At 38.4% G+C, this 13533-nt stretch overlaps 1 protein-coding gene across 2 annotated transcripts in view; it reads left to right on the top strand.

Moving 5' to 3' along the window:
- Positions 1-13533, top strand: part of CPED1 (cadherin like and PC-esterase domain containing 1) — a 312286-nt gene that overhangs the window by 71210 nt on the left and 227543 nt on the right. Inside the window, exon 5 of one of the 2 annotated variants that reach the window (XM_063708746.1) lies at positions 4379-4454. The exons of the other annotated variant lie outside the window; for it this stretch is intronic. Within the exon in view, the coding sequence (XP_063564816.1) occupies positions 4379-4454 (76 nt within the window). The remainder of the gene's footprint in view (positions 1-4378; positions 4455-13533) is intronic. 2 annotated transcript variants of the gene reach the window in all.

Here is a 13533-nt window from a genome sequence, read left to right on the forward strand (position 1 = left end):
TCAGCCCACTGCTGCACTGTGGGAGCCCCTTTCTGGGCTGGCCAAGACCGGAGCCGTCTCCCTCAGCTTGCAGGGAGGTGTGGAGGGAGAGGCGCGAGCGGGAACCCGGGCTGCGCGCGGCGCTTGCGGGCCAGCTGGAGTTCCCGGTGGGCGTGGGCTTGGCGGGCCCTGCACTCGGAGCAGGCGGCCGGCCCTGCTGGCCCGGGCAATGAGGGGCTTAGCACCCGGGCCAGCGGCTGCGGAGGGTGTGCTGGGTCCCCCAGCAGCGCCAGCCCAGCGGCGCTGCCCTCGATTTCTCGCCGGGCCTTAGCTGCCTTCCCGCGGGGCAGGGCTAGGGACCTGCAGCCCGCCATGCCTGAGCCTCCCACCCCCTCCGTGGGCTCCTGTGCGGCCCGAGCCGATGAGCGCCGCCCCCTGCTCCACGGCGCCCAGTCCCATCGACCACCCAAGGGCTGAGGAGTGCGGGCGCACGGCGCGGGACTGGCAGGCAACTCCACCTGCAGCCCCCGGTGCGGGATCCACTGGGTGAAGCCAGCTGGGCTCCTGAGTCTGGTGGGGACGTGGAGAATCTTCATGTCTAGCTCAGGAATTGTAAATACACCAATCGGCACTCTGTATCTAGCTCAAGGTTTGTAAACACACCAATCAGCACCCTGTGTCTAGCTCAGGGTTTGTGAATGCACCAGTCCACTCTGTATCTAGCTATTCTGGAGGGGCCTTGGAGAACCTTTGTGTGGACACTCTGTATCTAGCTAATCTGGTGGGGAGGTGGAGAACCTTTGTGTCTAGCTCAGGGATTGTAAACGCACCAATCAGTGCCCTGTCAAAACAGACTACTCGGCTCTACCAGGCTCTACCAATCAGCAGGATGTGGGTGGGGCCAGATAAGAGAATAAAAGCAGGCTGCCCCAGCCAGCAGTGGCAACCCGCTCCGGTCCCTTTTCACGCTGTGGAAGCTTTGTTCTTTTGCTCTTTGCAATAAATCTTGCTGCTGCTCACTCTGGGTCCACACTGCCTTTATGAGCTGTAACACTCACCGCGAAGGTCTGCAGCTTCACTCCTGAAGCCAGCGAGACCACGAGCCCCCCGGGAGGAACGAACAACTCCAGACGCGCCACCTTAAGAGCTGTAACACTCACCGCGAAGGTCTGCAGCTTCACTCCTGAGCCAGCGAGACCACGAACCCACCAGAAGGAAGAAACTCCGAACACATCTGAATATCAGAAGGGGCAAACTCCGGACACGCCGCCTTTAAGAACTGTAACACTCACTGCGAGGGTCCGCGGCTTCATTCTTGAAGTCAGACCAAGAACCCACCAATTCCAGACACATTAGGATTGTGAAAGGTATATTGGGATAGAAATCTCTTCTAAATGCATATTCCCTTTTTCAAAACTTGATCTCATGGAAATATCCTAGGGTTTAAATATTATTATCATTTTATCAGTGCATTGTAATTCTTTTAAAGATATGAAAGGATTTGTGCTAAATAAGAAAAATAAGTCTGTGTATAAATATACACACATACACATAGATGCATATTGTATATATGGCATTCAAACCTAACACAAGATCTGTACATATTAAAAATGATAAAAAATGATAATTCGGATGATAATGATGTGTAGGTTCATCAAGTGTAACACATGGGCCCACTCTGGTGGGGGATGTTAATAATGGAGGAGGCTGTGTGTGTGTCGGGGCGGGGAGTGTATGGGAAATCTCTGTGTCTTCTGCTTAATTTTGCTGTGAACCCAAAACAGCTGTAAGAAATAAAGTCCATTAAAAAATAATTGCAATGTTAAGCTGGAGAAGCTCATCATATAAAAGTCAGTTAATCCAAATTAAAACTCCTTTGATGATGTTCCACTTGATGCAAATCTTATACATTTTATGATACATGTAAAAGTAAAAATACGAAGCAGTAGGATATAGAAGAGTATTACTAGGTTTACCAATTAAAAAGTTATAATCTGTGTAATATAGTTGAGTTACTACAGCTGTATGACACATGACCCTTGAATGTTTTTACTTCTTTGTGCTGTTATTTTACTCAGTTTAACTGCTTAGTTTGGTGTTCAGTTCCAGAGTAGAATAGAGGTGATGTTTCTGGTGTCACATGTTGCTACAGTCATGTCGTCAGCCACACTATTAATTCTAAAGATGAACTTTGGAGGAAGGAACACAGGGAGAAGTCATTGTTTGGGGGACGGGAAAATAGAAGGCAGAAGGATAGAACAGTTGTTTCCCTTGGCTTGGATCTATTATTTTCAAGTGCATTTTTGGTTAAGAGAAGGTTAGCAATGGATCAGAGTCAGTCCATAACCTTTAATGCTACTTACCCAGTGCTGATTCTCTTTCTGAATCATATTGTTAAGGATTCTATTAATTCACCAGCAACGGAATGATTTTGCCCTATTTAGGGAAAATGGCTCAATTTCATTGATTTTTTGAAGCTTTTCACAGACTAATTTAGAAAGATACTTTGTGAACTTAAAAAACAAAAATCTCTATTACAACACTACATTGTAAAAGTCCATACAGACACCAAAGTGTGTATTAGTCCTTTTTATTAGTCTATTATGGGTTATCTGTACTTTTGCAATGCTGTTTGTTCCCTCCAGCCCTTTTTAAATTCTGGATTGAAGAATTCAGGGTTTATGAAAGCCCTTCTTTTTCTACATTTAGTTTCTGAGATTTCTCACTTTTGGATTTGAGAAATCGAGACAGCCTTAAGATTGAAAGTGTACTGCACTTACAGCCTTTTCTCAATTCTTAGTGCAAATGAATGTCAGTGACGTCCACTTTGATATGTTCTGGCTGTGTCCCTACCCAAATCTCATCCGGAATTATAGCTCCCATAATTCCCACGTGTTGTGGGAGGAACACAGTGGGAGATAATGAAATCATGGGCGCGGTTTCCCCCATCCTATTCTCGTGGTAGTGAGTAAGTCTCACGAGATCTGATGGTTTTATAAGGGATTTTCCCTTTCACTTGGCCCTCATTCGCTCCTGCCTGCCACCATGTAAGGTATGCTTTTCACTTTCTGCCATAATTATGAGGCCTCCCCAGCCACGTGGAACTGTGAGTCCATTAAAGCTCTTATTCTTTATGAATTACCCAGTCTCGCGTATGTCTTCAGCAGCAGCATGAAAAAGGACTAATAAACACTTTGGTGTCCTTGTGGACTTTTACAATGTAGTGTTTAGGAATGCCATTGGTGCAGAATCACAATAATAGGTTCTGCTGAAGCTTGGCTTCATTCATACAGGATCTGGGCTGAAGTTTGTCTTTCTTACAGCTATTATTGGGGAAAAGAGAGTTTGCTGAACACATGAACAGGGTTAATAAAGTAGCAAGGATTGGGGAAGATTTCATCAATGCACGGTTGCCAAGCACTTTAAATGAATCAGTTTTTAGAACTGTATCTTATTGATTTGGTAAAAATCTTAGAGCAGAAGTGGAACCTAGAGACTAAAAGCTCTAAATGCTTTATTTTGCAAATGAAGAAACTGGAGGAAAAAAAAAAAAAAGCAAATGATGATTCTCTTAAGTGCCCGAAGCGAGCTACCACCCCTGTTTCCAGTTGCCTCTCTTCTCCAACTGCAGCTGGGTTATTTCTATCAAGTCATGCCAGCAGGACATAGTGGAGAAACTGCAATACTTTATTAGGTTAGAGTGTGTTAATTTGAAAGTAATCAATATCTCAAAAATGAATCTGATTTTCAAGCTAATTTATACTGATCTGTTGGTTTTAACAAGGTTTTCTCATATTGGGTATTAGTTTGGGGATTAAGTGGATGATGTTAATCAATTTGTAAATTCACAGGAGAAGGGAAGAATTAAAGTTGTATCTTTTCTCTTATAATCTTCAAACTCCATATATTTGAATTTATGATAATATTTACAAAGCTGTCTAAAAACAAGTTTTGGTTGAAGTGAAGTTTTGTGGGTGACTGGGTTTTATATTTAGAAATAATCCCTTCAGTATGAAGTGAAGAATGTTTATGAAATTTTGGAACAGGTTTAACACTGAATTGCCACTAAATATCAAGTTATTTATGTTACTATATTTGTCTCAAGTATTTTCTTTTATATTTAGCAAATATCATGGCTTCAAAATATGAAAGGGTTTTCAAAAAGTGATCCCAAGGACCACTTTTAAAGCTTCCCAGGGGCAAGTTTTAGTTTTATGTTATCAGATAAGCTACTTCATTATTCTGGATTTGCATGTTGACTTGCAGAGATTTGAAGGTGGGGTGTGGGTGGTTTAGACAGTGCATCCCATCTATACTCTCTGGGTTTTTTGTGTTTGCTTGGTTTTGCTTTAGCATTGATGAATGCCTCGCTCACTAGAATCTTTTTCATTCCTTTTAGGCAAACATATTACCAGAAATACAGCAGCCACTTTGCAGAAAGGAAGGATTATGTCAAATAGTTAGAAGATTCCCAGGTAATCTTTCGTTTGCTTCCTTAGGCTTAAACATGTGAGATATGCAGGCTCCCTTAGCAGAAGCAGCTAACATGGTCTCAGGTCAGCATCTGTTGCTACTTTGTCTATCAATTCGGCAATCACAGATCTTCCGCAGTTCACAACCCTTTGCCAATGAAAAGACCTAAAGTGAGGAATAACAACTGTAACGTAACACTGGTGTTCTTTTAGTTTTGCCTTCTGATTTGCCAGATGAATATATTTCTTGTTCTCCTTTCTATTTGTTTTTAAAACAATTGCTGCTTTATTTTTAAAGTAATAATTACAGTAGTTCTCAGTTATGTAACAGTTGGGGGTTTTTATCAAAGTATATATTTCTTTATGATTAAATTATTCTGATCCTAAAAACATTGTTTCTCCTTTCTGGAATCCTCTCAATTTGTCTGTGTGTTAAATACAGGACACTGAATGAATAAATTCTGCGTTTTAACTATGTTAGGAATTTGGGACAAAAATTACCATCTTCAGTTTCCTCATAGGTTCCCAGAGTGGAAAAAGCATCAGAAGGTATATGAACCCTCATAGATGAAATAAGCCCTCATAGAAAAAATGATGGCCTACTTTAAAAGCCATCAGTGAAAGGGTTCCTCAAATTTCTTGTTTAAAACACATTTAATGTTTAATAGTTTATGTCCCCAGAAAGTTCTTTACTACATAATTAAAACTTAGATCTACATAGCTTTAATTTTGTTTTGTCTCCTAGTTGATTTGTTAACTAGTTAATTTGTCTCCTAGTTGAATCAGGAAACAAATTATCTTAATCCATCGGCTTTCCCATTGGGGTTTCTGCTCCCACTCCAAATGTAAACCACACTGGCATGTTCCACTGTAAAGACTGCAGTCATCGACTGATATTTACTGAGAATTAAAATAAAATAATAAATCTCAATTCAACTTTCAATTTAAGATACACATCTAAACTAAACAGCTATGTAAATTTGGTTCTGTAGTTATTGTTTTATATGACAATTATATAACTGACTACATAAGCTGAATTTTTTTTGTTTTTGTAAACTCTAGCTGGAGAGTTTTTCATCATATGAAAAAAGTAATGTTTTGGGGAGAAGCAAATAAAATAATTATTTTCATTAATACAATATTAAAATATCCAGAAATTCTTTAGAAAAGGCAATCTGAAGAAATTTTTACTTTTGACCAGAACCTACAGATTTTAAAGTGTGTTTTTCTTTGTTGCTATTTACATTTCAGAATGCTTGATCCAGAACATTAAGTTTCTTCAGCTTTGTACTTAACAGAATAAAATCATAGAAATGAAAGGCTGTTTATGGTCAGAAATAGATTACCAGTATTTTAAAAAGTTCCCCAAGCAATTCTTATATAAGTTTATATTTTACATTTGCTTCTGTAAAACTAAGAAGTATTTTCTATCTTCTTTTGCTTCAAACATTTTTTTATTCTCGAGAACATCTAAGTTCTAGGCATTTGTAGTTCTTTCTACATTCTGTTTAGTGCATTAATTTTGTATTTATCTCTGTGAATAACAAGATAGTTTCACAGAATGCACAGCTTTTTAAATGGAATTATTTCTACCATCATGTTATCTTTCTCTAGATGAAGATAATTTTCTTACACGTGTAGCTTTAAAGAAATGTCTGCAGCATTATTTTCTGATCTAAGTTTTATAAAGAGTAGCTTTTGTTGTAGACTGTTGGTATAAATATATCATATAATTCAATATTCACAAAATTAAAATTTTATTTGTTGTGAATACTGAATATTTAATATTGAATACAGATTAGGTAGTGACGTGTCAGTACCTAAATATAGGGTATGATTATAAAGGCGTAATAGTAAAACTAAACATAATACTATATAATCTAGACATTATATCAAAAGGCAAAATGTCCTGTGTAATTTTAAGCTGTGTTTCATTTGGAGGTTGACAAAACACAAATTTTGAAACCAGAGATTTTAGCTCTGCCACTTATTCTCTGTGTGACTTCAGGGGTTTTTTGTTTTTTGTTTTTTTAATCCACAAAGTGGGGTTAAGAATACCCATTTCATAGGTTTAATTTTAAAAGGCAGATTGTATATGTGTGTATATATAACTTAATTTGAAGCATAAGACATCTTATACATTATTCCTAACACATAATGTCCAAATAATGGTAACTGGATTACCCTGGATTTGAAAAATCAAGCAGACAAAAATCTAGAGGCAACAGGCCTCAGAACACTTAATATTTTCTCCCTTTACATGATAAATTATCACTAAGATTTTATCTTTCGGTCAAAAACTGTGAAGATCTTACCCCCTCTCACAAGCTTACAGGTCAACCTGTCTCAGTTTCATGGTTATTGGTAGAAGACATCAGATGCCTAGGTCAGAGACCAGTGACTTTTTTATTTATAGCAATAATGGTAAGCCAACTATCAGCACATGTACCAGTTCACTGAAGGCTGTTGGCTCTCTGTATCTGTGGGTTCCACATCCCTGGATTCAACCAACCATGGATAGAAGTATTAGGAAAAATAATCTCACAAAGTTCCAAAAAGCAAAACTTGAATTTGCTGCATGTTGAGTATTACATTGAATCCGTGGGAATGAAGTGATATGCAGGCATTGTGTTAGGTATTACAAGTAATCTAAAGATGACTTAAAATATACAGGAGGATTGCATAGATTATATGCAAATACGACATCATTTTATATGAGGAACTTGAGCACCCATGGATTTTAGTATCCATGGCTGGGGGGCACAGGGGGTGGGGTGCAGTCCTAAAACTAATCAACTATACTTAGTGGTTTGCATTTCTTTTTTTTTAAAATACTTTAAGTTTTAGGGTACATGTGCACAACGTGCAGGTTTGTTACATATGTATACATGTGCCATGTTGGTATGCTGCAACCATTAGCTCGTCATTTAACATTAGGTATATCTCCTAATGCTATCCCTCCCCCATTCCCCCACCCCACAACAGGCCCTGGTGTATGATGTTCCCCTTCCTGTGTCCATGTGTTCTCATTGTTCAATTCCCACCTATGAGTGAGAACATGTGGTGTTTGTTTTTTTGTCCCTGTGATAGTTTGCTGAGAATGAAGGTTGCAGCTTCATTCATGTCCCTACAAAGGACATGAACTCATCATTTTTTATGGCTGCATAGTATTCCATGGTGTACATGTGCCACATTTTCTTAATCCAGTCTATCATTGTTGGACATTTGGCTTGGTTCCAAGTCTTTGCTATTGTGAATAGTGCCGCAAAAAACATATGTGTGCATATGTCTTTATAGCAGCATGATTTGTAATCCTTTGGGTATATACCCAGTAATGGGATGGCTGGGTCGAATGGTATTTCTAGTTCTAGATCCCTGAGGAATCGCCACACTGACTTCCACAATGGTTGAACTAGTTTACAGTCCCACCAAAAGTGTAAAAGTGTTCCTATTTCTCCACCTCCTCTCCAGCACCTGTTGTTTCCTGACTTTTTAATGATGGCCATTCTAACTGGTGTGAGACGGTATCTCATAGTGGTTTTGATTTGCATTTCTCTGATGGCCAGTGGTGATGAGCATTTTTTCATGTGTGTTTTGGCTGCATAAATGTCTTCTTTTGAGAAGTGTCTGTTCATATCCTGTGCCCACTTTTTGATGGGGTTGTTTGTTTTTTTCTTGTAAATTTGTTTGAGTTCTTTGTAGATTCTGGATGTTAGCCTTTTGTCAGATGAGTAGATTGCAAAAATTTTCTCCCATTCTGTAGGTCGCCTGTTCACTCTGATGGTAGTTTCTTTTGCTGTACAGAAGCTCTTTAGTTTAATTAGATCCCATTTGTCAATTTTGGCTTTTGTTGCCATTGCTTTTGGTGTTTTAGACAAGAAGTCCTTGCCCATGCCTATGTCCTGAATGGTATTGCCTAGGTTTTCTTCTAGTGCTTTTATGGTTTTAGGTCTAACATTTAAGTCTTTATTCCATCTTCAATTAATTTTTGTATAAGGTGTAAGCAAGGGATCCAGTTTCAGCTTTCTACATATGGCTAGCCAGTTTTCCCAGCACCATTTATTAAATAGGGAATCCTTTCCCCATTGCTTGTTTTTGTCAGGTTTGTCAAAGATCAGATAGTTGTAGATATGTGGCATTATTTCTGAGGGCTCTGTTCTGTTCCATTGGTCTATATCTCTGTTTTGGTACCAGTACCATGCTGTTTTGGTTACTGTAGCCTTGTAGTATAGTTTGAAGTCAGGTAGTGTGATGCCTCCAGCTTTGTTCTTTTGGCTTAGGATTGACTTGGCAATGTGGGCTCTTTTTTGGTTCCATATGAACTTTAAAGTAGTTTTTTCCAATTCTGTGAAGAAAGTCATTGGTAGTTTGATGGGGATGGCATTGAATCTATAAATTACCTTGGGCAGTATGGCCATTTTCACAATATTGATTCTTCCTACCCATGAGTATGGAATGTTCTTCCATTTGTTTGTATCCTCTTTTATTTTATTGAGCAGTGGTTTGTAGTTCTCCTTGAAGAGGTCCTTCACATCACTTGTAAGTTGGATTCCTAGGTATTTTATTCTCTTTGAAGCAATTGTGAATGGGAGTTCACTCATGATTTGGCTCTCTGTTTGTCTGTTATTAGTGGTTTGCATTTCAAGAGAGGAACCCAGAGCTTAGGAAGTTTGAATCTTTAATAATGTGCAGTGAGTATGCCTACTCTTTGCCCCAGAGGGCAACATTAAATTTATTATACTGGACAAAAATATAAACGTTCCTTTGCTCTGGAGTGAGGCACTATCTCTTTTTCAAGGCTTTCCACTATATAAATATCTTTGAAAAGCTAGTTCAGAACAAATGTGGTCAGTGCCTCTGTTTGCAAAATGTGCAGAAATATTAAAGATAGATAGAGCAGTGTCTCCAACAATTTGAGAGAGGAATACCTAACAAGTCCTAACTCTGAGGCTTAGTTATCGTATAATTCTGAGCAAGACTTAAAACTTACTTGTACTTCAGTTTTCTTCTCTCTAAAAATACAAAGTTTGGCAATGATCAATAATGCTGAAATCCCATAATTCTGCTGTGCCTTTTCCCCATATAGACTTGTCACAGACTTTATCTTCAGTAGTAGGTAGAGACAGGAATGCTAAGAAAGGAGAGATGATCATGCTGGTAAATGTGGCTGGAACCCATGCAAGTGAGGCAGGACAGAGTGTTGGCTAGATGCAGAGGAGTGATTGGAGATAGCAAGTAAGGCTAACACAGTCTGTTCCATTCCATAGCCAGAGTGTACCTGACATTAGACTTGTGACTCACATTGAAGGGCACACATCCACGGAATTTTTACTGGCTAGCACAAAGATTTATTTTTATCTTGCCATTTAATGCTTTGCCTTTTGAAAAAAAAAGTGTCATACTTTTTAGTTGGCCCAAATTTGTTGCTAATGTTTTTTGTTGCTTTTTATTAAGTTTGCTCATTTTGATAAAAGGGAATTTTTCATCATATTTGAAAGACAAGTATAAAACAAAACATAAGAGAACTGTTTTGCTTGGGCTGTGAGTTGTTGTTTTTGTTCTTTTTAGTACAGCATCGCCATCTAAAAAATCCTGGTTAAAAGTTTGCCCAATTTTTGGCCATAACTCATTCATTCCAGTAGTTTTATCTTAGCTCTGAGCACTGACCTTCATGTGAAGCTTGAAATATACCAGGACTTGTATTCAAAGATAGCATTTTGAACATTTTAGGATTTGTGTCCTCATTTTAAAAGTAACATGTGAGTATATAAAGAAAAATGAAAATAATAGGTAAAAACACCTTTTGTTGTATCAAAAACAAGACAGAGCTTTAAAAATTATAGATAGTATTTACTACCAAATATAAAATATATCTTCAAGATAATATAATTAATATATAATTTATGTTTAATATAATTAAAATAATTTTTAAACATTGACCAATAATAGTTATTTATTTTAGGTGGCACTGATTATTGCTCTTAATATCCCGGGTCTAATATTCTAAGCAAACTTTCAGAGAAGGTTAAAGTTTGCTTGTTCTCTGTGTTCTCAAATCCTGATACCCCCTCTCTGTGGATTCTGTGGGCTCCTTAATGCTTCTATCATTCCAAAGAATCTCACCTCTGTCCCAAACATGATTATATTCCTTATGCAAAACATTCCACTCCCAAGTAAAATTCTCATCTCTTTAATATGACTGACTTCAGCTAGGTAATAGCACAAAGTAAGCTGATGGAACTAATTCAGACTAAATTATACCCTCACCCCAGTATAAGCCTCTTAGATGTATTTGCATTTTTATAAAAGAAGCTTGCAAACCCAATGAATTTCTAATTGGTAGAATTTCTGGAAGTGCATTCAAATTCCCATTTAATTCATCAGTAAGCCATCCATCCCCAAAACTTACCGAATTCATCCACTTTTCTCTATCTCTACCATGACCAGCCTAGTCCAAATCAGCAGTCTCTCATATTCTTCTCACTTCCTTTCTTGCTCCTAAATAATCCAGTCCATTCCGTTATCCAGACTCTAGCCAGATTGATCTTCCTCCGACCATTTCGTAAATAACTGAAGCAAGTTTATTAGGTCTGCTCACATAAGTCTGTTTAGGGACTGAAACAGTACAGCCTAGGTCACCAACTCTTTGATGTTCTGACTTAATCCAGGGAAAGATTTTATCTAGAATGGGAACAACAAGCCCAAATGCTCACAGGGCCTTGGCATGTGACATAACAAATTTCCTAATGAATTCAGAAGCTTTAGAGGCCAGATAACCTGCACCTTTTCAGTATTTGGCCTGCCATCTAATGTAGAGACTTTAACAAAAGCCATTTGGTCTCCAAGAAGAGAAGAGTTGAAGATACAGGAAAGTACAAGACAGGAGCAAGTGGTCTCACTGAGACATCTCTCTCGGCAAGGTTGGAAACCTCTGGATAAATTTCCTCATGTTTCTTATCCCTGTAAAATTCAGTAACCATTAGGATTCAGATCCCATCTGGTGGTCTAGTCCTTCTTCTCCCACTTCCTCATTCACATGCTTTCCTATACTCCTTTCCCTCAGCACATTCCCTTAGCCCTTGGTAACTTTAGCTGCCATTTTCCCTCACAAAACAGAAATTTTGCTAGCCAAGGATGACACTGAAGCTGGGTTTTTTAATTAAAACTTTACTCTCTGGTATTAGCAGGGATTTTTCAACATATCTTTGCTACTTTTTCTTACTATCATCTAGTAGCTTTTGAACCATTCAACTCTTTTTTTTATTATTTCTTTTGAGACGAAGTCTCACTATATTGCCTAGGCTGGCCTTAAATTCCTGGGTTCAAAAGATCCTTCTGCCTCCACCTCCCAAGGGGCTGAGACTACAGGAGCGGGCCACCATGCCTGGCTCATCCAACATATTTGACAAGAAACTTATCACTTGGGTTAATTTCTTCCTCTCCATTTCAAATCTGCAATCATTCTTGTCAGTTTCAACATCTGTAAAGATGGGCCTTTAATTTCATCAGCCTAATCTCGTAGCTCTTTGAGTTTATCCATGATCTCATTTCTCTTCAGCTTCAGCCTCCCACCTCTGTAGCCCTGCTCAGTAACTTTTATCACCCACAACTGTCTCTGGAAGCTCAAACTTACCACTTTATAATCACGTTCTTTTGGCCTTCCTCATTCCTTCAACACCACCAAACTTGGAAACTCAGATGACATTTTTGGTAATCTTAATTCCGTCACTTTCCCCAAGTCCAACAGTCATTTTTTAAATCATAATTTCTTTGCTGCCAAGCCTGGACCATTTAATCTGTCAGCTGAGGTAGAAACACCTGGAACATTCTTTCACACTAACGCTTAAGCCACCAATCAATTCTACATTCTGATTTCTCTTTTCCTATACAAAAAAAAAAAAACATGGGAGTAAACTGCACAGTGTGCTGTTCCCTCCCCCTAGGATGCCTTCCTCACTTACTAAAATAGAAAAAATAAATCACACTAATTCTGCAATTGTCAGCTCAACCACCACCACCACAAAGAAAATTGACTAGTGGCCACTGAATTAGCCTCACTCAATTACCCTCTAAAATACTTAGGAAAATTCATACCAAAAAATTTTAAGAACTACTCCCAGCATTCATAGTATAGAAGAATCTAGGATAAATTTCCATGCATTCCAAGGCTGATGTAACTAAATTTTAGTTCCTAATGCTTTGTTCAATTCAGTATGGGTAGAGGAACCCTGTACCTCCATGATGAGGATGTATTTTTAAAAGAAAAGCCAGCAGAATGTGCTGATGGTTGAGATGTGGTTTATAAAAGAAAGTACCCCTAGAGTTTTTTCCAGTCATTAGTTGAGATAGACAAATTAGACAGTGTGAAATAGAGCATTAATCTGTCAGTCAACCATAGGATTAAGAGAAGACACACGGCAGATCACAGACACATTTCTTCCAATTTGAGCATATTGGTTTTAAAATGAAATATATATATGAAAATGAGTATCCCAACCAAAGATAATTACTAGAAAAGTTTTTGTGTATACATTTCATACGAAAAATTTAAACTTGCTTTTTTAGACATTGACTCAAGAGTATCTTCAGAGTGAAGTCTACCTAATTGGCTAAGATAGATTTACACTATGTTTCCTCTGTGTTCTTATTATACCTTGAAAAGCCTCCATTGTAGCAGTGTCACAATGTGGCTTTGTTGCACAGTTGACCCTTGAACAGTGCAAGTGTTAGAAGCACTGACACCTCGTGCACTTGAAGACTTGCCCATAACTTTTGACTCCCCCAAAACTTAACTACTAATGGCCTACTGATGACTGAAGCCATACTGATAAAATAAACAGTCAATTAACACATACTTTGTATGCTATATGTATTATATACTGTATTTTTATAATAAAATAAGCTAGAGAAAACAATATGTTATTAAGAAAACCATAAGGAAGAGAAAATACATTCACTGTTTATTAAGTGGAAGTGGATCATCATGAAGGTCTTCATCCTCATCATCTTCATGCTGAGTAGATTGAAGAGATGGAAAAAGAGGAGGGTTTGGTTCTGCTGCCTCGGGGAGGCATAGGCAGAG

This window comes from Gorilla gorilla, chromosome 6 (assembly GCF_029281585.2).
Source record: "Gorilla gorilla gorilla isolate KB3781 chromosome 6, NHGRI_mGorGor1-v2.1_pri, whole genome shotgun sequence".
NCBI classification, from domain to species: Eukaryota; Metazoa; Chordata; class Mammalia; order Primates; family Hominidae; genus Gorilla; species Gorilla gorilla.